Source organism: Astatotilapia calliptera, chromosome 2, assembly GCF_900246225.1.
Source record: "Astatotilapia calliptera chromosome 2, fAstCal1.2, whole genome shotgun sequence".
Classification (NCBI taxonomy): Eukaryota; Metazoa; Chordata; class Actinopteri; order Cichliformes; family Cichlidae; genus Astatotilapia; species Astatotilapia calliptera.
In genome coordinates this window covers 33,371,116-33,395,430 of record NC_039303.1, presented here as the reverse complement: position 1 = coordinate 33,395,430, position 24,315 = coordinate 33,371,116, and the positions used below count along the sequence as shown (strand labels likewise).

Below are 24,315 nucleotides of genomic sequence, written 5' to 3'. Positions count from 1 at the left end.
TGCACCTAACAAAGAGGTCATTGAACGCATATAACCAGGCTAGCAACAGTTATCTATACATCCACTTTTCCTGTTCAGATTGATAGAGCGATTATCCCAGATTTCTTTTTTCTTACTTTAGAGAGGTATTACAATATCTGGGCATTGCTAATAAGTGTTTTTACCCCTGACCCCACTATGTCATCATAATACAATCTACTGAAATAGTATTATTCACACCATAATGCACAACCTAATAATTTAATTCTCAGTTTTTAGGAAAAATAAATAAACTACTGATAAACCTCACACCAGTTTGGCATGCAATATACGTGTTTACTCATTTTCTGTCACATATATACAGTTACAAAAATAAATGTTCAAGTTGTTTTTCCACTTATCTAATTCAAGGTCACAGTTGCGCTGGAGCATATCATAGCTGTTATATAGCGTAAGAGGCGGGGTACATCCTACACAGGTCACCAGTCTGTTGCAGGGCTAACCAATTAATCACTAATTAGCTTAACCTATCTGCATTATGGGAGGAAGGATACTGGGAGAGAACCCATGCAGACACAGGAAGAACATACAAACTCTGGTCCTAGAGCTTTAACTGCTCTAAATGATCAATTCCAGACTGTCCGACTATCTACTCTTGGCTTTGCATGATGTCACTGTACCAAACTCAATGTACCAAACCATCTAAAAGTAACCCTGGGAGTTTGGGCTCCACCCACCTCCAATTCAAGCCTTCTGTTTTTGACAGCCAACCATTTAGAAGTAAGTTACCTTAAAGGGAAGGTGGTTTTAAAAGGGAGAGGAGCTAACATAGTGGATCAACTGGAGGGATGTACCAAGGCCCACCATAAGATAAGTAAATATTTTATTTATTTATTTTTACTTTTAATCTTGCAAAGCCACACTAATAGAGCCCAAAAATAAAGGGATGGGACTTAAAATTACTTGTTTGTTTTTTTTCCTTTTAATGGAGTGGTTTTATTTCTTGCAAAGCTGGTCTACTCTGCAATCTTTCCTGCTGTACACAGCCCGAGATATTATTAGTGATGCAAGGACTGCACTTAGTTTAAACCATCTTTAGGGTTTATGTTTTTATTTCCAATCAGAGATGTTTGATTGCATCCAAAAATGCAATACATTAGTACATTAATGCACTCTGTTTATGAACCTGTGTTGTTTCTGTGGAACAAAACAATGTCTGATTTATAACCTGTCTGTAAATGGCAGTATCCAGAGTCAGAACCATGTCTTGTTTTTTTAGTTTTTTTAAATTAGTCCTTGATGCTATTGTTTATGTTGTATTTCATAATTGCCCTCCCCCGCTGATCACCCCTCTCCATATATCTATATATACTCCATGCAAATATCCAGAGGAGAGAGCCATTTCCTGCCTCATGCCCTCACTAATTTACACTCTCTAATCACTCAGCCCTCCTTGTACTGTGCATCCTGTTTTTCATGTCCTGCAGATTTCGCTCCCCGCTCTTTTCATTAATGAACCCATTCAGTGTTCGGGGTTGTGGGTGGAGGGAAATGACACTCCACCTCGCTCTTTCATTCATAAATATAATACCTGCATTGTAGTGTAGTGGAGGGGGAGGCTTTGAGAGCTTTTTGTAATGCAACAGGAGGAGATCAAAGGGGAAAAGATTGCTCCTCCATCATGGCAACGTGTCTCAAATTGAGGAACAGAGCATGATTGTACGACATGGAAAGAAAGCATTTCTGTCGGCCATGTTTGTTCCATTGCGTTTAAGTGGTTGGTACCACCACATGAAGCTTCAATTTTGAGCTTCCACACCCACACCATTCCCCCACTGCGGCCTACGGGGCACGGCTTGCCCAGAAATGAGATCATACTCCATCCATGGAGCCAAAAAAACTGAGGCCCAAATGCTCCAACACTCCCCTCTGCCACCCCAAACACTCCTCCCCCTCATCTGTGTGGGCACTGACACTCTCAAACACATGCTCTCCTATGTAAACACCCACACCTTGCACTCACACATATATATAATCACATAAACATAAATACATGCTGGATGCACGCACAAATCTACTCACGCACTCTCCTGTGGATCCTTTGAACCATTACACCCCGCAAATATGGATTATGAGACATACACAAGGCCTCGCTACACCATCTACACCATCCCAGACGTTTGTGCTTCATTCTAATCATCGTCTTCATCTTTTGGGGCTCTTTTAGCTGCTCTATGTCTTTGTCTGCGTGTTTGCTGGCATCTGTCATCTACTTTAACCCAGTTTTCACCTTATGTTAGTAGAGATCATTTCTTGTCATATTGGATCATTTCTTGGTTATTTTGTATTACTTTATTGTCTCTTGGGTGTCTCTGTGGGAATTTTGCATCCCCTTCTGACTTTTTTGCACCTATTTGTAGTCATTTATGAACCTTCTCTTTATTGCAGATTTGTGACACGCTCAGTAAAATTTTGCGGGTGAAGCCCAGAGGCCGGCTTACCCACTGAACCCCAGTCCTGCTGAGAAATTCACCCATTATGTTGTCTGCCCCTGTCGGGGTCTATTTCTGTGTGAATGCCAACAGGAAATGCCAGGGCTACTCTTCCCTTAACTGAACACACACACACACACACACACACACACACACACACACCTCCTACTCTGCTGCACTCTTTAACACCATCACCCGACACATGTTTGTTCTCCATCATATGATGCCAGGTTATACAAAGGGGGCGGGGCGGCGGGGGGGGGGGGGGGGGGATGAGCTTCTAAATTGCTGTACAGTACATTATTTGTGAAAAGTAGACAAAGTTCCCATCAGTTGTTCCTCCTACAGGTGCATGACTCGCTGAAAATGGGAGAAAATGTAGGCCCGATAGTAAATTAGGTTATAAAACCAAGCACCGTCTCCTCTGGTTGTTGCTATTCTTGGCCTGCTGCAGATGAGATCTGCAGGATCTGCTGCCCCCTGGTGGCTTAAGCCTGTCTGCTCCGATTACATAAAACAGGGCAGTGGGTGAGTCATCATCACCCCCACCCCCCATCTTCCTCCTCCTTCTCCGCCCCCCCACTGAGGACAGATGGGAGGTGTGCGTGGTGTTTCGGTGTGTGAGTGTGTTTGTGTGTAGGACTGGGCGGAGAAAACAACAGTGGACTGTGAAATAAGGGCTTCCCCCTCTCTCGCTCCCTTTTCTCCCTCTCTCTGTCTGTTTTTCCTCAGTTTTTTTCTTTTTTGTGGGTCAGGAGAATCAGTTACTGCTCCAGTGAAGTTGCTGTGACAGTAAAAATGGAGCAGATGCAGCAGAGCTCCAATGGTGTTTGACTAAAACAAGGCTGGAGGTCCTGAGGATGTTAGGAGGCGCGTATGAGATGCATCTGCCTCTTCTTTGTGTAGATATAGAGAATATCCGTATCATTAATGAATGTAACAAAAAGGGAGAGCAGTTTCTCTGTCTTTCATTACTGAGTTTGTTTTGGAGAGCTGGCTGAAAGCTGCCATGATGTTGAAAACAGGAGCACATTCTGTACACGTCTTTCTTGGGAGGCTCGTGCTGAGTGTGTGGGTGCAGGTAAAGAGGAGGTGGTTCCGGGACGTTTGAGCACACTGTGTGAGTTGTTCTCGCTGTCGTGGTCCAACTCAGCAAAACAGCAGTTTTTGAGATGACCCTGTAGACCTGCCTGCACTCATATAGTTCCTGACATACAAAGTGAGATGAAACCATAATTTTTCCTTTGCCGTGAAGGGTCACGGGGCAGACAGAGGGATACAGTGGGACAGGTTTGGAGTGCTGGTCTTTGCTTCAGGTAGGAGTAGGGATTAGGTCAGAGAGCAATGTCTAAAACTTTCTGACTCAACTAGCAAGAATCTGTAAGGCTAAAAGAGGGAGGATGAACTCTAGAGGTCATATAGATGAAGCAGTACGTCAGCTGCTCAGCCATGATCAGACCTGGCAGATGCAGCGCAGCTATAAAACTCTGCTCCGGACTCCTTGTTTGTGGGAAAGTGCAATTAAATGTCAGCTTGAAGACACTCCCCACTGTGCGGGAGACGGTCCTGTGTAGACACTGCACTGCTACTTACAGGAGGAGGGTCAGTTAAGCAGGCATACCAATCAGTCAGTCCAGTGAAGCATCTCATTTGTTTGATGGCAAGCAGAAACTCCCAAGCGTTTAAGTACAAACAACTGCAGTTCCTCTAGTGGCCACTTGAGGGTGGCAGCAAGGAGTCCATTCTCACCATGTTGGCAGAAAAAACGGGTTCACAGCATAGCAGAGAAAACTGTTGTGGTCTTTGTGACTAGGTCCTTTCTTCTGTGCAACGGGTAATTTTCTTTTTATTCACTTCTCTTAATTGTTATTGATGCATTCTTTAGGTATTTGGCTGCTTTGAATATATGTCTATCAGCTAGGCTAACTAGCTTTTTGTTAGGCTACTACAGCCAAAATGGCTAACTGTATATCTCTCTGTAAGCCCGGCTAGCTCAGTCGGTAGAGCATGAGACTCTTAATCTCAGGGTCGTGGGTTCGAGCCCCACGTTGGGCGTTCACATTTTGAACCATGCAAATCACAACTGACATGGTGAGAGTAGTTAACAGCCTGGAAAAGCGAATGTGTCCTCAACACAACAGGAATGTGGCGACAGTAAAACAGGTCTCATTGTGAAAATGAAACGAGCAGCGAAGGTGGCTGAGCTTAAGAAGCAATAGATATAGTACACCAAAGAAGTAGAGGCGAAAACGAAAGGAACTTTCTAAGTTGAGCGTTTAATGTTTCTCATTTTGAGCAGACAGGATGGGCAGGATTTCGGAAGAGTGCATTAGAGAGCAGGCTGTTGATAAAGAAAGAGAGGCAGGGGTGAGATCATTTGGTCATTTGTAGAGAAGATATAGTACATATTTTGGTCATAAAAGTTGTTGGATGTATTTTATTAATCCGATTCTTATCACTGAATAGAAAGTATATGTCTTTGTGTTGAACCCAGACAAGAAATAATAAAAACATCACTTGGGTTTCCGGCTGATAAAAAAAAAAAAAGTATGAATTATGTGATGTAGACAGGCAGTCTGTCGAGTAACGGGCTCATTACAGCTTCTTGAAACTGAGGGATGGAAAACCCTCAATGGTAATAGTGGTTTTTCCACCAACCCAGCAAGTGACACAATGGTCAGGTTTATACCTTAAATAGACTTTTTGTTTTCTTCTTTTCTTCCTAAAGGGAAAAAAATTAATTGATCAGGATTAACGGGATAGTGTGGGTTCAATAAAGAAGTACAAAAAAATTTCCCAGTGCTTCACTATGCTTGTCAGAAAATATTAGGTTTTCTAATACTTAGGATCTGCTGACCAGTCCTTAATTTTATGGCGCTCCATTTTGCAGTTGAAACCCAAACATAATCCATTATATAATATATAAAAGGTTAAAAGAATCCTCACCAATTAATTTATCAGTAAACCGAGTACTTGTTTCAGCTCGCTAAGCGTGCTAGAAATTCCACAGGGACCTGAATTAAAGAAACTGTATTTAGTTCTTGACACATGGTTGAAAGGGTTTATTGTTTTATTTGGGTTCAAATCTTAAAAACAAAAATTAAAAAAAAAAACAAAAAAAACAAAGTACAACACTCAGGAACAACAGTGGCGGAGATTTCATCGGGAAATGAACAGCGGCGGGCGAAGGAGGAGCGTGGGTGCTGAGGTCTGATGTGAGTGGTTACTGAATCACGTCTGTCAACAGGAAACAGGGCTGACAAGAATAAAGTGACAAACAGAAGAAGATAAGGGTGTAAACTGTGAAACGGATAAGTCTGGTGACGCCCGGCGTGAATCATTCCACCTGACGGCAGACAGAAAATATGTCACACAGATTCGTTATCGCCATGAATGCAGAAAAACCTCTTTTCTACACGAATGACTGAATAACCGTAAACATGATAACAGGAAAATGGGGAATGACTTTGACAGGACTAATTATTTTAAGGCTGCTGGTTATCTGTGAGACATTGCTGCTACAATGTGTTTGCATACGGTACTGCATGTATATTTTTACACATAGTGAGGGCAGACAGAAAACTGTCACTCTCCGTGGACAACACAGTATAAAAAGCTATTAGTTTAACATCACAGTGACTGGTTGAACTGCATCCACCACTTGTGTTTTACAGCTTCTTTCTCCTTGTTTGTGTCTGTGTCTCGCTCTCCGTGTCCCCTCCAGCTCTTCTTCTTTAAAAGGTGTACGGCCCGACGTAGATGGAGAGTCTGAGGGCGGAGCTTGTCTGATAGTTGTTCTGGTAGTTGACCAGGGGGTTAATGGACACCATCTCCAGGTCCAACGTGTACTCTCTGGGCCCTGACACGGCACGGGCCAGCACCAGCATGGCACTGATGTTATTGATTTGCTGGGGAAGACAAAATAATGGAGTGTTAAAGCAGAGTGGCATTTACACTGGTGCTCTTCTCACTGTCACATGTCAAAGTGTCTTCTTTTAAAACGTCTCATCACCTCTATATGAGGTGAGCTCCTTCTTTCTTTTTTCAAGAATCTGCACATCCACACAGTTGTTTTTCATTTATTCCAGCTGATTAAAATTCTCCTCAGGTTGACACTGGGCTGCGCTTACCAAAGTACATGTACCAATAAAAATGGTAATAGAGTCCGTTTTGCCCTAAACAGGAGCTAGAAAACTAGACGAGTGAGGTGAAAGTAGAACACAGGCGGCACATTAAGAAGTTAAAATTGTACTAATAGCATATAAAATCTACATGTCCAGGCTCCTGGGTATATAACTCAGTTATTGAGGTCAGCCTCTCCTATCATGTGATCAGGGTCTTAACTGTTTCACGCTCTTAGGTCAGCTGATTCAGTGGTTTGTTTTAAACACTTATTTTTATAGGATAGGTTTTCTTTAACCATTATTTTTGGTCCTGGATGAAAGTGTGTATATGGGAATAAATATAAGACCATATGTTTCCTCTGTGTCTGTATGCTGGAACATGTATACTTATTTTTCAAGTGTGGTTTTATTCAAACTGTGAAGTGCGATGCAACTGTTATTGTTATTATTATTATTATTGTTATTACCAGTCTAAAGTTAGTATTTAGACCTAAAGACATCTGGTGTTGTGATTACAGGATCCCACTCTCCTCACCCTGATGTAAAAGTCTCCGTTTTCATCACCGGAGCGGATGCGGAAGGTGTTGTAAGCCCTCGCAGAGACGCTGGTAGCCTGGATCTGGAAGATGTCCGAGGGGACGGAGCGCTCGGAGGTGATGCTCATGTAGCGGTGCACGATGGAGAAAGGCAGCTCTCGACAGGCGGGGTTGTTGACGGGGCACACGCAGCGGCTGGATGTACAAATGCACACAGAGAGGAGCAAACAGTTACAGTTAAGAGAACAGTTGTGCGTTAGTAGTAGGAAAACATCATGAGCAGTTAGAAAATGAGCCAACGGAGGGAGTAGTATGACTGAGAGCAAAGGGCTAAAACCTAAACAAATATTGAACAGTGGCCATTTTTTTCCTTCATGTTTTTCTAAAAATCATCTTATACTACTAAATCTTCAGGGATATGTTAATAGTGACCCACACCTGTTCCTGAGCCAGCACTTGTTCACAGATGTAATGGTTTTCTTATTGCATTGGAACACATTCAAACGAAAAGGTTGAAAAGCTGGACTCGTACGTGGAAAAAGTAATTGGGGTAATCTTAGAGTTTGAGCCAAACTCAGCACAGGGGCTGATTATACTCGGAGCCGATGGCCAGCACATATTTGAGTAATTGAGAAAAGGTGTGTGGAGTTGCGTGTTCGCGTACGCACACAGAAGCTTTCACGAAGTGTCACTCACTTGTCAGACACTTGGATGTAAGGTTCCTGGCAGCTGTTCTTGTCCACACACTGGTATCGTCCGTGGATGTTCACGCAGTTCTGCGTCTCCGTGCACTCGTGTTCTCCCGTTTCACATTCGTTTATATCTAAAGCGAGCAAACAGCTTGTGATGTTTCGCTGAACAGCAGACAGGGGCTCGAGAACAAGGATGAATAGGCATTGACTCAGTGCACCATTTGTGACTCTGAGAGCACAGAGGGGAAGGTGTTAGTTTCAGGAGGAAATGGAGGCGGGCGCACTCACCCTGACACATTCTGGTGCCCAGCAGTCGGTATCCCTCTGGGCACACGCACGAGAACTTCCCTGGTTCGTTGACACACTGGTACTGGCACAGGTAACTGGAGTAGCTGCACTCATCGATGTCTAACAATTCACAAGGTTGGGTTTTATTAATTGTCGATCACTAAGTAGCAAAAAAACTGAGAGGGATAAGCGTGCACTATCACTGTCGCTCCTTTTGTCCTTCATTACCTTTACATTCAAAGCCATCGGGCCCGAGCTCATAGCCCTGATCACAGCGACAGAGGAAAGTGCCGTATGTGTTGTAGCATCTCTGCGAGCAGGGGGCACCCATCTCACATTCATTCACATCTGAAAAGAGGAAAAGCAGAGAATCTGAGGTCTGTTGTAGGCTGTGGATCAAAGGATTTTAATAAAGTTAAAAACCCCAAACTCTGTGTTCATGTCAGTGTGTTGAACATCCAGTTTTCCAGTTTTATTTTTAACGTAAGACTGGATCTGGTGGAAAAAGGTGATGTCATGAACTTCTGGAAATCAAAGCACCGATTAAACTTGAACAACGTGATTTATTATGTAGTGACAGTTGTGGAGTTATAAGATAATGATGTAATCCAAATCCCATCAAATTTAACTCACATGGATTTGATGAAGAAGAAGGAGATCAGCTGAGTTTTTCCGAGGTCAAAGCCTCAATAAACAATTATACTTTTGAAAGTAGCTGTGACAACTGTACTCACATACAGTTTGGGGGCAATTCAGTATTGCCATTTGCTTCTATTTTGCATTTGGAAAGTTTTTTTTAGCCTTTGTTTTACAGAATAGGCAACTTATTGGACTATTAGGCAAAAACTATGCAACTAATGTAATTAACTGTTTTATTGAAGCGCTAATTATTTTTAAAAAAAAATAGCTTAAACTACCAAACAAATATAAAGAAGTTTAAATTAACTACAGCATTAACAAGAAGTAATGGGGAGTGATACTGAGAGAGGGAGGCAGCAGTATACATTTGCAAGAAAAACATCCAAAAAAACTGGCATCATTACACATCAACTATTACAATTCTCGATGTTAACCTAACATACTTTTACTTTAAATTGTTATTATTTCAGAGTTTTTTTAGTCAATATTAGAGATGCAGGACTGTTACTCACACTGCTGTACTCTTAAAACTCACCAATGCAAGATCGATTGTTTCCTGCCAGCTGGAAACCTGGTTCACACTGACAAGAGAAGGAGCCGGGCACGTTGACACAGCGATGCTGGCAGTACCTGTACCTGCACTCATCGATATCTGCGAGACAAACGAGAGTTATTAAGAACAAGATTTAAATTTCTAAAGATTTTTGGGCATATTGCCACAGAGGGGGGGGGGGCTATGATGCTCTTTTCTAGCTTCATATTCTTACTCTGTAGCTTTGAATGATTCACAGTTCAAACAAATTGTTATTTATTTCTGTCTGTTTCAAAGGGCCATGGGCTGTTAACAGAGTGCTTGTAAGCCTCGCCTTATTTCCATATAAGGAGGTCTTTGCTGAGCTGCCATTTGCTCCCACAAGAAGAGAAAGAACAGTTGGAAACTGGGCATTTAGAGCAGTCTGAAGTCTGACTTCTTGGCTCACACTTTTATGTATGCAGACTTCATTATTTGAGACTCAAATCCACCATTGTATATAGGAGAGAAAATAAAGAAACGCATAATAGCCCAGTTAAGCTTAATTACACCAAATAAAGGTGAAATTCAAAATATCTCACCAACGCACTCTGTGCCGACTTTCCGGTATCCATCCGGACACTGGCAGGTGAAGGCGCCCACCGAGTTGATGCACTCCTGGCTGGGTTGGCAGTCGTGCTCGTGTCTCTCGCACTCATCGATGTCTGTGTTTGTGGGTGCGGTGATACAAACGTTTAAAACGCTGTTATTGTGAGCGAACACACCATCATGCAGCATGACTGACATATACAGTGTGAGTGTTACATGCCACTGGCCACTACGTTCCCCTCACTTGCACCCAGCAGCTGAGAACATCATGTTGAGTCATGTTTGCTGTGTCATGCAGGCCACTTTCTCGCTACAAGTCTTAAAACACAGCAGCTGTCCTCGTGTGAAATCTTCCAAATTCCTGCACTGTCTGCCCGCCTCCCGTGGACTCATGCTCACTCACACTCTCACAGATTGCACCCACATGCTGCCTCCAGTCCTAACACCTGTTGCAGCCACCTGTCCCTCACAATCTGTGGCCGCCAACAATGAGTTTACACAACCACACACACACACACACAAACATGCTTAACAATCGCTGATCCTGCGGCCACCTGTCCACCTCCAACCCCCAGACCAACAAACCAGACACCCACCCACACAGCTGTTTCCCTGAGGCTCGTAGCCTAGAGGGCATGGGTTTAAGGGCTCAGCGGGTGTAATAGGAGGCTCTGGAGCAGGGATGAGTGACGCAGAGCGGGGAAGGCACAGGTAGCCTCCATAGTGATTGAAGCACTTCATTTCCCCCTTGCAGGCATCAGGAATGGTCTCACACTCGTTTATGTCTGATGGGAGATTGAAATGTAAAACACAAGGCAAGATTATAGAAGCAAGAGGAGAATCAAGGTGTTACTTGATTCAACATAGCCTTACCTTTGCAGTGCTCAGTCTGAGGGTCCCAATGATACCCATCTGTGCATTCCTGTAAAACGCAGCAGACACAGTGTGTGTGTGAGAAAATGATGGAAAGAAAGATGTGAACAGCCCCCCTGTGCCAAGTAGTTGCATAATGTATTCATAATACATAATAAATTTCCCAGTAGTGAGACGTGTAAAAAAATTAAAACGAAAAGAAAAAGGGGAGGATAGAGAAACTTGTTTCCTCTGCTAAGCCAAAAAGACAAGAAGCCTGCTTCTGTTAGAGGATTTGTGACATGTAAACTACTTTCCTAAAGCAAAATGTCACCCTAAAAAACAAAAAAAAGTATTTAAGGCCACTGTTTGGAAAAAGGGTCATTATCATTCAAGGGAAAAATGCTGCTGTAACCTGCATGGAAAGCGAAACCAGAGGCCTGAAGAAACATGGTATTAAAACCAAATTTAACCCCAGCAATGAACACTGTAAAGTCCTGAGAAGGGAACATTTATGTGGAACTTTGAACAAGAAGATGATGAGGCAATGAGAAAGAGCACAAAGAAAGAACAGAGAGAGGATTGGAGGCCAGCATTTCAACACAAAACCTGTAATGTGAAGTGACAGGTGTGGAAAAGAGATGCTAATAAAAAAGAACGGAGTAGGAGAGGGAGAGAGATTCATCCATCCTTACCGTGTAGGTGTCACTTTCTGAACGTGGCTGTGAAATCGCACTGCGGAGGAGCACAGTCACACATATGCACACACACAAGATTGGCACACAAATACCCTGCATACTAATGCACTATTTGATGGGAGATTGGGAGATCGGACTGGAGCATGCACACAAGCGCACACACACAACAATCAGGCAGGTAGCGGTGCCCTGAAGACGAGCCTTTGTGATGTGCAGAGCAGTGGTATCTGTGTTCACGGAGAGAGACAGAGGGAAAGAAGGAGTGGGGGGGAAAGAAAAAAAAACATCAAAAGACAAGATTCGAAACTCAAAAATCACAAAAACGGTTTGATTCTGTCTCAAAACTCTCCTGTGCTGTTAGCTGTTCCCACAGCTGAGATGGATAAATCAACTGGAAGCAAAGGCACCAGAGCCAAGTTTTAAGAAGTCAGTCAGAATGCAAACAGTTCGTTTCTTGGACTCGGTTCACCGTTTGACAACCAAACAGTTCCCCCTTGATCGCAGCGAGAATAAATGGAGTGAATCACTGTGCCAGGTAAGAACATAAACACTGTGACGTCCTCCAACTTTTTGCTGAAAATAACAAAGTCAACATCCCAGAAATACTTTCATATTAGCTGCTCACAGAAAGCTCTCTATGTCTGCATGCTGGCAGCCGGCAGGGTGACAGTCCTGGTGAGCGCTGCCTCCAGAGGTTCGGTTTACAGTGTATCAGCGCTGCATCGGTGGGCCCGCATCAATCCAGGCCAAAACATCAATTTTTTTTTTTACAGAAGCCTCTCCTGCTCAGCTGTTTCACTCTCACAGATTACATTAGTTTGCACCTACCAAACTTATTTTATGTAGAATCAGAGTCATGCTTGTTTAACGGACGGGGGAATCTGTCTTTGCCAAAATAACCAAACACATTAAATGCTCCACTTAAGTAGAATTTCTGGTTCTTTACTTGCGTAACTTCCAATTTTATGCCACTTTCAGCTAAACTGCATTTCACAGGGAACATTTGTACTCAGTAAATGAATCTTTATTTAACAAAAACATTGCTTATAAAACGTTATGGATTTTTATGGATTATAGGACATGTCATGTCGTCATACGTCTAAGTGAGCTTGTTTCGGTTTATATGCAAAGCTGTGCAGAGAAAGCAACTGAACATCTTTTAAAAAGTATGTGCAATCACACTTTTATTATTTAAGAAATATTTAAAGCTCTGTGAAAGCTTTCATGGAACTTTATAAAACACCTTTACTGCTTCTATCAGAATTAAAAGTTTAAGTAGCAACCAGGAGCTGATAATGAAATGGACTGAATTAGGTGATCATGAGCAGCTGTGACCACCTCTATAAAAGCAGATGTTTTGGCAGTTTGCTGGTCTGAAGCGTTTAGGTGTATTAACCCGGTTTGACAAGCAAATTCAATCTGTGCAATGGTCACAGAAACTTAAAATTTTCAGGCTTCAGTTAAATGTTAAAGTTCATGGCAGTCCAGTAAGAAAAAGACTGAACAAGTATGGCTTGTTTGGAAGGGAAATAAAAAAAAAGTTTGTAGCTTATGTTTGTAGCTTTGTAGCTTAAGTTTGTTGCTTTTGAACAAACCACAAGATTTCTGGAATAATGTCCTTTGGACAGGTCAGCCCAAAGTGGAGATGTTTGGCCAAAGACAGAATATCAGCACAAATGCCTCATATAGTAACTGTCTCTCACTGTGGTGGAGGGGTAATTATTTGGACTTGGGCACCCTGCAGTCACTGAGTGGACCATGAATTCCCCTGTATACCAAGTTATTCCACAGTCAGATGTAAGGCAGTCTGCCCGCTAGAGCTGGGCTGAAACTGGATCATGGGAGAGGACAATGAAATCAAGCAAAGCAGCACATCTTCAACACAATGGCTGAAAAAGAAAATAATCGCTGGGCCATTCATACATGACTGAAATCCTGTGGTGGGCCTTTAATAGTCTTTATGCATTACTGTGAAAAACTGTTTGACAATCAAACAGAGAGCCGTGCATGAATGAAAGAAGAGTTGGACAGATTACCTCCAGAATGATGCGAGAGACTGATAGATGATGACTACTTCAGGTTCGTGCAATTAAACAGGGTTACAGGGTTCAATCAAACCAATGGACCAGTGCAGGGTAAAAAGATCTGCACAACATTTACTACATTTATTTTAAAGCTTCAGTTACTATGGCTATTTTCTGATATAGATTTAAAATCTAAAATATATTTGCCCTGCAGCAACTTCAGTACCTGTCTATGGTGTACCCTGCCTGGATGTATGTAAAACATAAATCTTGGTTACTTTTAGATTAAGTAATTCAACTGGCTTTTTTGTTGTTCAGTAAAAATAGACAATATACAAACCATAAATCAGTCCATTATAAACACTTTTATTTTATCTGCCTGGATTATTGTAGAACAAATTAACCAAAACACTATTAATCAACATGAGAATGTAAAGAACTAAAAGCCATGACCATTTAACTGCCATATTAGCCTCTTTAAATCAACTTCCAGTATGCTTTAGACTAAATGTTTATAATATATTATCAAAATATAAGGGTCTCTGTGGCCACTATTTAAGAGCCCTATCTTTGATGTCTTAGTACTGTATGCACAGGGGTCTTTTACCCACACCTCTTGCAAGATTTTTTCCTATAGTAGAATATTTTTTGATATTACTATTTTTACTTTAATACATTGTTCTGTACCATGTAGTGTATTTCTAAGGTAAATATATATTGCATGGTTCATTAGTGATGGATTGGGCCTCTCTGGCAGCAATGACACAACCATCCTTCAGTTAATGTTCCTGAAAGAAGCTATAAGTGTTTAAGCTGAGCCTAAACATAAACAAGTTGCCCGTTCCATCTCCGCCAGACCAAAAAGACACGGGGAAAAAAACAGACAAATTGAAGTAATAAAAAAATCCTAAGCAAGTCTTGTTTGCAAAGTGAGTGAGCGCCAGTTAAAATACAGGGAGGAAGGTCATAATCACTGCCTGTCTACGTGCATACACTCACGCTCTGATATAAACTCCCGAGGCCACATTTGCAGGCATTGCTTATTGTTTTATTTCAGGCTGAGACAAACAGAAGGCCGCAGGGTGACTTGGACACCCCGAAATACTCGAGGAATGACATCACCGTGACCTTTGAGTGGTGAAAAGCAGAAAAATATGCTCTCACACTGTAAGCTCAGACGGTAGCGCATACCACCGCGCAATCAGACAGCCGCAGTGCGTGATCTCTCTGAATTGGCCTAACAGTGACTTACAACCAGCAAGAATTTGACCCGAAACCACCCAAAAACAAACTGACCATCAGACTGGGGTCCAGTCACTCACTGGCTACTGAGTGTGGGCAGCAAGGATGCATGGGTGTTTCCCTCCTGCTGCTGGAGATCAAGTGGCGGCAGATCTCTGGAATGCCCGTGGCAAGGATGTGGGCACCAGTTCTCAGCTGGGATGCCCTGCCACTACAGTGGTTCCCAGAGTATCGGGTTCTGGGAAACCCCCCACAGTTCACATAAGAGGACAGCTGGTGCCAGACCTCCAGCCACTCTTCCCTAACCTCCCATCCCTTTGGAGGATGTGTAGGAGGATGTCAGAGAATGCGGCTCTGATACAGAACTTCATTGTCTGCATTCGACCACCACTGACAGGGAAAATACATGATTTGAATAACTGATGAGTCAATCCATAGAAAATGAATCAGGAAGAATTTTCATGACTCGTTTTCCAGCAAAACAGTGAAAGCAACTACACAAATATGCAGTTTCCCCTGCTTTTTCTGTCAATACGAAAGTAACCCAAATATGCAGCAGGGTTTGATTATTAGTGGGGCAAAATGAGACATCTGAAAACGACATCTTGGACTCTGGGAACTTGTGGTGGGCTTCTTTTTTATACAAGTCTACCATTTACTAGCCCACAAAAATAAAAAATACAAATCATCGATACTTAATGAAGTATTTGGAACTTGGCTCAGCTTCAGGACTGCCAGGTGACCCATTTTTAAATTCACACATTCAGAACAGCTTAACAAGCAAAATGTCAGGCGGCTTATATCAGTGACCACATGGAAACCAAAAAAAGACCAACAGCTGGAACACACACACACAGAGTTTAGACTCCAGGATGGTCACTTGTTGTAGTGTATACACAAAGTTTGCGTTGATGTGCTTGGCTGTTGTCGAGGAGGGAAATTATTTTACTGCTATTGTTAAATAATTGTTATTGCATTAATAATATAATTTGCAGCATGGATATTGCATTCCAAGGTTTAGACAGTGTCTCTTTCAGAAAGACTGAGTTGCAGGCTGACAGGAAGTTGTATGCAGAAAGAAGCAGGAAGTTATTTTGAGCCGCAGGCTAAGACGAGGCTTTAACAATGTAACAGATAGCTTTATCATTTTATATTAAGGTTTTAGTAGAGGTTCTTGATTAAAACATTTATTTAGTAGAAGACATACACATAGTCTCAGTGAGCTTCTGGTCTGGTAAAAGGTCAGAAGTGCAACAGGTGAATTGAGAAAGAGCATGTGAGGTCAACACACACACACACACACACTTTAAATTAGATTTATTTAGAGGAAGAGGTTAGTTATGTTTGGCTGTAACTACAAAATTGTCTCGGTAAAAGAGGAACCGTTTCTTGTTGTCTCGACAAGAAAGAGGAACAATTCATTTTAAGATAAGAACGGAAAGTACCAAGCCATGAAAATAGGAGATGATTTTCTGGGTGAAAAGTCATGATGATGTTGATCTGATCTATGTATAAAATGTGTCTGTGACGTATGAAGGGGCGTCAGTAAACAAACCCTGATGCTATAAAATATCTGTTCATGCTTTGATTAAGTCGAAGACTACTGGCTGTCTGCGTACAGAGTGTCTTCCCACGCGTGTATTCATTAAAATCATCGTTTGACTTCACCCGGCCGGATCGGTGTGGTTATTCTTCGATCACCTCTTGTACCCTTCCTCAATATTGAATCTTAACATTTGGGGGCTTCGTCCGGTTATTGGGGAAGGAGAGTTGGAGGTTTGGACGGAGAAATCCGGGGTCTTAGGTGGTCTGACGGGCAGACATGAATTCCAGTGGTCTAAGTGAGTGGGCATAAGCCGGCTTATCCAAAAGGTAAGGCACTACCTGTTGAATTATTTCCAAAGTGTGCCAAATTGGACATGATAAAATTTAAGTCTACTCACTGAAGTTACTGGTGGATGTCTGTTTTGATTTTGATGAAAATCTCATGAGTTGAAGCAGTTAGAGTTCTGCTAAGAAGAAATGAAAGTAGTTAAGAGTCTGATAAGAAAAGTTTAAATAATGGGTTGAAGTCCCAAAGAAATTGAGTTAGAGTCTCAAGTAGTTGGTAGGGAATTGGTTATTGTGTTGGTTAGAGTCCAAATTTGGTCATAAGAGTGGACCTGAGCGGTCAAATTGGCCACTAGGTTGCACCTGCCTCAGTTATACACTTGTTTCGGGTGTTGATTGTTGTTTCAAAGTATTATAAATTATTCTAGAACGGCAGTTCGAGTCTGCTAGGAAGCGCAGTGCTCAGAGGTAACGCTTGCCAATGTCAAGGACGCTTAGACATTGTCCTCGAAGAGGGATAGTCAGTTGGTCACTGTGGAGTTTGGGGCACTCCAGAATAACTAGGAGTTAGAATCTCCTTACCGTTTGCAACGGTATCTGCGCTTTTTTGGCCAGCAGAAGTGGACTTCGGGCGTGTAACTTTAACCTAAAACTTCAAAAAAGTTTGGGTTGGTTGACGCTTTTAAATTGAGTTAGGGATTTTAGAAATGAGGCCAGAAACAGTTAAAGTCTTGATACTGGTTAATTGGTGGGCGGTTATTTTAAATTTGTCGAAATTGGTTAGGCGCTAAAGCTGACAGATCTGACAGTAGTTGTAAATATAAGACGTCTTTGTAATAAGAGATCTCTGTGTGAAAGGAGTCTGAGGCAATGCTGCTGCTATTTTTAGACGGTGTGTGTGAGTGAAAATGCAAATGAGTAAGCAGTGAACTGTTTAAGCCACAGTTGGTTTTACAAATACTGCTGCAAACAGTGTAGAGTGTGTGTTTAAAATGCCATTTATGTTTAGCAAAGGACTATAAATAAAGTTTTGAGTTGCCGTAGGGGATGCATAGTAACTGACTGAGTTTGGATGTAGATATATAAATATATTGAGTGCACTGTATATACTTAAGACTAACACATCACTTTCAGTAGTAACTTTTCTCCAGCATTAGTTGCTGGTGGGTTTTATTTTTTCAATTTCTTGTGTGTGCGGTGAGAATTAATGGAGGTTTCAATTTTTTGTTTGTTTGTTTTTTACTTGCTTTTTTGATTATGACAAGCATGTCTAAAATACTCTTAGGAAATTGTGTTTTGAGTTATATTCTTCAACTCTAGTCACAGTTTAAGTGTGAATGCGGTGACTAGAAGCTTTGACATGATGAATAAAGGTGTGAGAGGTATTTCTTGGGTGATGTAAAGTAGGACGTTTTAAACTTTGAAAGTGTTTTTAATTTGAGAGAGGCATGAGTGATGTTATAAGAGTTTAGTTTATTTAAAAGGTGTGTGTGAGAGGATTATGAAATCATTGTGTGAATGATGCTACATTTTAGGTCAAAAGTTAGTAGAATTACAGAGGGTTTGTAGATTGTAAATACAAAATAAGTTTGATTAGCCTGGAGAAACAGCAAAGCAGTTTGAGCTGCTCTGAGCAGCTGCGGGCGGTGTGTGTGTAACAGGAAATGGTGTGGGTGACAGGAAGTTTGCATGCTCATATAAGGTGATGTGTGAACAGGGGAAGTCTGAGAGAGAAGTGTGTGCGTAGGCAAAATGCAGAGTGTGTGCGTGAAATAAGGGAGTATTGTTTTTTACATCAAGGTTTAGTAGAACTAAAGTAGAACGTCACAAACAAACAAAAGAAAATAAAATGAAGAGAGAAAATAATGTGGTTCCCTGACCGGGAGAGAAAATAACTGACAATTACATTAATGAATAGAAAACACACATACACAAAGTGCCATATGTGAAATTATTCTAGGAAGGAGTCAGAATTGAGATAGCTTATTATAGAGATAGTTTAACATAAGATGCAATGAAGGAAGCAGCTTACATTCCTTTAATTCCCAGAGCCAGTGTGTTCCCTCCCCTGCCCACTTGGGCCCCGTATCAGGCGAGTATGGAAGGCTGGATAGCCCATGACGGGTAAGATCCCACCTCGAAACCCTGGGACAACCTAAGGCAGGCACAGTCACGAATACTCTCGGACCTGACGGGTAAGACCGCTGGGCTAGGGTGGAGGTGGAAAGTGGCAAGTGGAGCCCTACCTTCTGGCTGAGGACAAGGAATGCTGCTATTTAAGGTAGGAAATCAGAATTTGGGTTAGTAAATTTGGGGAGGAGAAAATTGACTGTTTAAAGGCAAAATTATGAAGGAGTCTGACACACTGTAAAAGCACCATATGCAAATTCACACACACAAACAGAAAATGCATTAAACTTATAAAGACAAGACAAGACAAGCTCATGGAGTTTAATGCATAGACACTGATTAAACCTAGCTAAGAACACAAACATAGGCAATGAAGAACAGCTTGCTATTTTGTATGAATGATACAAGGGTGTGAATGTTTAATAAAATACATTTGAGTTTGTAATTGAGGAATAGAATAAGCCATATGACAAAGGGAGTTATGAAAACGAAAAAGGGATTAAAGTAGTTTTAAAAAAGAGTGACTTAGGAGTGCTCTCGTACTGAGTGATCAACACTAGTGATCACTGTTGGAAGAAATAAAATGATTTAATGAGTTGGGAATGTTTAAACATATGTTTCTGTTGTTACAGCTTCTTGAGAGATGATTCAGTATGCAAATTAGCTGGAGTGTGTGGTGACGAAAGAACTTCCTGAGTGTGTGTGTGACTGTGACTTTCAGGAAGAGGAAGCATAGCAGAGACGAGAAGTGCAGATTGGGGTAGGGAATTTATAGTTTAGTGATTATATGATGTCGTAAGGGGTCTTATGCTGAATTTAAGAGTATAAGGGGGTGATTTTTGTTTGCAAATTGTGTGGTTTTAATGAGACTTTTGGTGTATTGAGGAGGTGAAATTATGTGGTGGCAAGATTTGTGTGTTTAAGGTTGTTGTGGTGATGGGTTGATTCTGTCAGGTAGGTTGTTGTTGTTATTTTTGTTTTTAATAGAGGGAGTTTTAGGAAACATGGACATGTCTAAATTGGGCCCATTATTTTGTAACAGTGCACTTAAAGAAAACCTGTCAGGTGATTTTGTTTTGTTTTTATGAGCTAACAATCAGCTCTATTTTTTTTTCATTTCTGTTTTAAGCAGGCCTGCAACAGTGAATAACGGCGCTGAAAGTTCTCGGGAGGAGCAAATATAAGGGGGCTTTCCAGATTACAATTGGCTGAGGAGAGCTACCTGTGGGGACTGATCAAGGTCGTAAGTCCCTGTAAAAAGGATTTTATGCGAGTCAATCCAGTCCAAAAGTATAAAGAAATATTTTCCTATGGAAAATAAAAAATGACGGAGCTCATTTTGCTGAGGGTGGAGTATCTGATCATGCGGGAGGCTCCACTATCAGCAAATACATGGTGTGACTGCATGTGAGTGAATGTGTGACTGGATGAAGGTGAGGATGAATAAATGTGGATAAACAATTTGCTTTTACCAGAAAAATTTTTGTTTTGTTGACTGGGGTTAGATTATGGGATTATAGTATATTGTTGGGAGAATGCCAAATGCTAAAGGGGAAATATTTTTTGATGTAACTCAGTTATCATTGTTTGAAGAAGCACATGACTGATAACTGTTCTGTTTTAAGTTTATTTTTATGACATAGATTGGATCATGAGTGGGGAAACTGAGCATTTTTAAGTTTTGTATAGTATCTTGACACATGAAATGTATCAAGATAAAGGGGGGTTTAGGGTTTAATAATTTAATTGTTTAATAATTTAGGATCATTTTAGGAACTTTTGGGTTTTTGATCATTTGGATATGGTAAAACTGAAACTGTTATTTTTAAGTTAAGGTTAAAGGATTAAAAGTGAACTTGTCACGGTTTGCGAGGCAAGCCGTGTGGAGTTGTAGAAAAGGACCCAAAAGGCGGCAGCTCTGGTGCAGGTGAATATTTATTTACAACGGTGGGCACAAAACAGCACTGGTGGAAAAACAAGAAACCGGAAAACTGGGTAAGCTAATAACACAAACCAGAAACGAGGATGCAGGGAGGTCCGGGGAAATACACACAGAGAACACAGGGAGATTACGCACAGGTGGGGAACACAGGTGACACTGATAAACATAACGAGACAGGGCAGGAGTGAACACAACATTACGCATACTGACGAGAGACTGTCAAAGTAAAACAGGAAGTACACAGAGGTTCAGACAGGAGGAGAAAAAGTACGGGGAGAACACAGACATAACAGGCTGGGGGAAACATGGAATAAACACAAAGAGAGACGAGAGCTCATAAATAGACAGAGGGGCACAAGGGGGTAAGAGTCACAAAGGAAAAACACTTAGGGAACACCACAATAGGACACCTCAGAAAACCTGGCCTAAATAAGGAGCGAAAATACAAGGAACCAAGAATACTGGGCCAACATGGCCCAGGACCATGAATCCTGTTTAGAAGATACAATGCCGGTTTTTCAAAGTTGTGAATAAATCTTAGAGGGAAAATTAGTGAGGGTTGAAGGGGTAGAACAGGTTTGATTTTTTGATCTTTAGAAGAAGTGGTTATAATGTAGGCTTACACATACAGATATTACATAGGAGGTATTTTTAGGATAAAAGGGGGAGCTTATAAATAGAAATGATTTTTATACATATTGCATTTTGTGCTTTTAAAGGAGTTGTGGCTCAAATTTGTCTCTGGAGGGTCACGAGCCTTTGGCTAGCGCTATGATTAGCCAATCTACTGTGAGGATAATATGAGTTCATGAAGGATTGCACACGCTTACAGACACAGAGTTAAGAAACACACATGACAGTATTGATTCCAGGCAAAAGGCCTTAAATTCATTTAGCTTTTAACTGAACTTAAAGAAGGACCAAAGAGGAAGGAAAGCATATATTTTGGTTAAGTCTGATAAACTAGAATTAGGAGGTATTGTTACATTAAAAGGAGCAAAATGAAATAAAAAGGCTATACCGAAACAGGTGATAACATAGGAAATGTGAGGTTTTAAAATGAAGTTAGTGTTAACACATAGGAGTTGTTTCAAGGCAGCATTTAGCTATGATGAAATGTATACAGGAGTAATTGCTTATATGCTTGAACTTAATTGATTAAAGTGGTTGTTTTCTTTTGGAGTAGATTAACTTGCAGCAGCGACAATTTGTGCACAGGATGTTGATGATCAGATAAGGGAAAATAGAGCGAGCAACTGGACGTGAAAGCAGGGCTCAAAGAGTTTAAAGTGATGAGTAACGTTGAAGAGTATACATAAATACAAGTCAATAAGTTAAGAGCATAATTAGGATCATGCTTTTAATTAAAGAGTCCCAGATAGGATAAGTTAGGGAGATGCAAGAAAAGGTGTTTTGTTTCCTTTGCAGAAGACTGATCTCGGCGACCACAGGAGGGGCGAGGATCCTGGAGATCTCGAGGTTCGAGACCACCAGAGAAGGGTCTGCGTGAGGACACAATGTATTGTGACCTCTGGTTTTCAGAGGTCAAAAGGGGGAGTGTCGAGGAGGGAAATTATTTTACTGCTATTGTTAAATAATTGTTATTGCATTAATAATATAATTTGCAGCATGGATATTGCATTCCAAGGTTTAGACAGTGTCTCTTTCAGAAAGACTGAGTTGCAGGCTGACAGGAAGTTGTATGCAGAAAGAAGCAGGAAGTTATTTTGAGCCGCAGGCTAAGACGAGGCTTTAACAATGTAACAGATAGCTTTATCATTTTATATTAAGGTTTTAGTAGAGGTTCTTGATTAAAACATTTATTTAGTAGAAGACATACACATAGTCTCAGTGAGCTTCTGGTCTGGTAAAAGGTCAGAAGTGCAACAGGTGAATTGAGAAAGAGCATGTGAGGTCAACACACACACACACACACACTTTAAATTAGATTTATTTAGAGGAAGAGGTTAGTTATGTTTGGCTGTAACTACAAAATTGTCTCGGTAAAAGAGGAACCGTTTCTTGTTGTCTCGACAAGAAAGAGGAACAATTCATTTTAAGATAAGAACGGAAAGTACCAAGCCATGAAAATAGGAGATGATTTTCTGGGTGAAAAGTCATGATGATGTTGATCTGATCTATGTATAAAATGTGTCTGTGACGTATGAAGGGGCGTCAGTAAACAAACCCTGATGCTATAAAATATCTGTTCATGCTTTGATTAAGTCGAAGACTACTGGCTGTCTGCGTACAGAGTGTCTTCCCACGCGTGTATTCATTAAAATCATCGTTTGACTTCACCCGGCCGGATCGGTGTGGTTATTCTTCGATCACCTCTTGTACCCTTCCTCAATATTGAATCTTAACACTGTGCGTGGAGCAGCCTGAGAACACGGTGACCCAGCGCGCTCCACCAGCTGTGCTCAGTTACATTTGTGGCAGTGAACCTGCATTTCCACAATCAGGGAGTCTCCATCTCACACTCGGCCTGACTTCTGTTCCGGGAAGCTCCACAGGTAAGGACAGAAATAACGCCCTGTCGGAGAAACTCACTCACAAGGTAAAACATGTTCCTCCTGAACTCTAACATGTGATGCTTTTGTGTTAGAGTTCAGAAAACTTTGACATGCTTGCTTTTTCTAATCCCCACCTTAAAGTGGAAACATCTGCTTTTACCTGCAGGAAATTGATTACACAAAAAGTGAAACAGCAGTTGTGCACTGTGAGGTCATCCAGGTTTAGAGAACTCGTCTACATGTTGACACCTGTTTGTGTTTCAGATTTTGAACTTCCCCCACCTAGAGACTAAACTGATCTTGTGACACTGACGTTGAAAGTTGTACAAGAGGGATGAGGCGGAAGGATTTTGCAATATTACAGTACGATAACATGTGCCCTGTGACTCACTGCCTCTCTTCCTGTCTAACCCCATATTACAGTCAGAGCCAAGAAGTAAACTACTCAGACACAGTTAGCCACGTTATCTTGGCTCTCATAAGGAGCCAAGTGCAGCTGGGAGAGCAGAGCAGAGAGCAGGGCAGTGGTGCAAGTGTGACGTGTATGGCCTGTACAAGAAAAAGTGGGTAAGAGGTACATCTCACCTCCCTTACTTCTCCCTAAAATGCTCGCAAAACGTAGTAAGTCATCCAGCAAGTCTCTCTTTAACAAACAGCCATTCTTTGATATGTGTAAGAGGCTAAAGAAGCACAGGAAAACTCACAGAGGAATCTTCTGTCTCTCAGTCTCCGTCTGACCAGTGTGTCCCTCCTGCCGGCTGCGGTCGTCCCAGCCGAGTTGGCGTACAGAAGTGGTCCCTTAAACTCCTGCCTGTATGACCCTGAGAGAGAGAGTGAGTGGGGAGACCGACAGCTGGAGCAGCTGAGCACATGGAAAGGGAGGGAGAGAGAAAGAGAGAGGGAGAGAGAGGGAGCGAGCAAGACAGGCAGAGGCGAGAGAGAGCGAGAAAGGGAGGAGAGGAACAGCCCCCTTACCCCCCCTCTGGCCCCCTGCACTGCCATCCTCCACTCCCCAAACCCCCTCTCCCTGACCCCCCAGGATGCAAATTCCTGGTCTGCGGCCCAAATACCGAAATTCCAAACCCGTCCAAATCGCAGGCACAACTCGCAGATTCACACACGCACATGCCCCCACATCTTTTCACCCTCTCACTGGTCCCACAACACACCTGGTTTCATTTAAACCAAACCCCCGCAAAATCCCGAAGCTC

At 41.8% G+C, this 24,315-nt stretch overlaps 1 protein-coding gene and 1 non-coding gene across 2 annotated transcripts; one reads left to right on the top strand and one right to left on the bottom strand.

Moving 5' to 3' along the window:
• The first annotated feature begins 4,453 nt into the window (after window positions 1-4,453).
• trnak-cuu (transfer RNA lysine (anticodon CUU)) lies at window positions 4,454-4,526 on the top strand. The gene has a single exon. It is a non-coding gene; the product is annotated as a tRNA-Lys (tRNA).
• On the bottom strand, window positions 4,463-24,005 carry efemp2a (EGF containing fibulin extracellular matrix protein 2a). Its single transcript, XM_026144212.1, has 11 exons — window positions 23,809-24,005; window positions 11,418-11,647; window positions 10,744-10,792; window positions 10,467-10,655; window positions 9,864-9,986; window positions 9,286-9,402; window positions 8,340-8,459; window positions 8,112-8,231; window positions 7,828-7,954; window positions 7,131-7,326; window positions 4,463-6,379 (listed from the first exon to the last, which is right to left on the bottom strand). The coding sequence occupies exons 2-11, from the start codon at window positions 11,517-11,519 to the stop codon at window positions 6,206-6,208; spliced, it is 1,317 nt and encodes a 438-aa protein (XP_025999997.1). The 5' UTR covers window positions 11,520-11,647; window positions 23,809-24,005; the 3' UTR covers window positions 4,463-6,205.
• Between the last annotated feature and the right edge of the window lie 310 nt (window positions 24,006-24,315).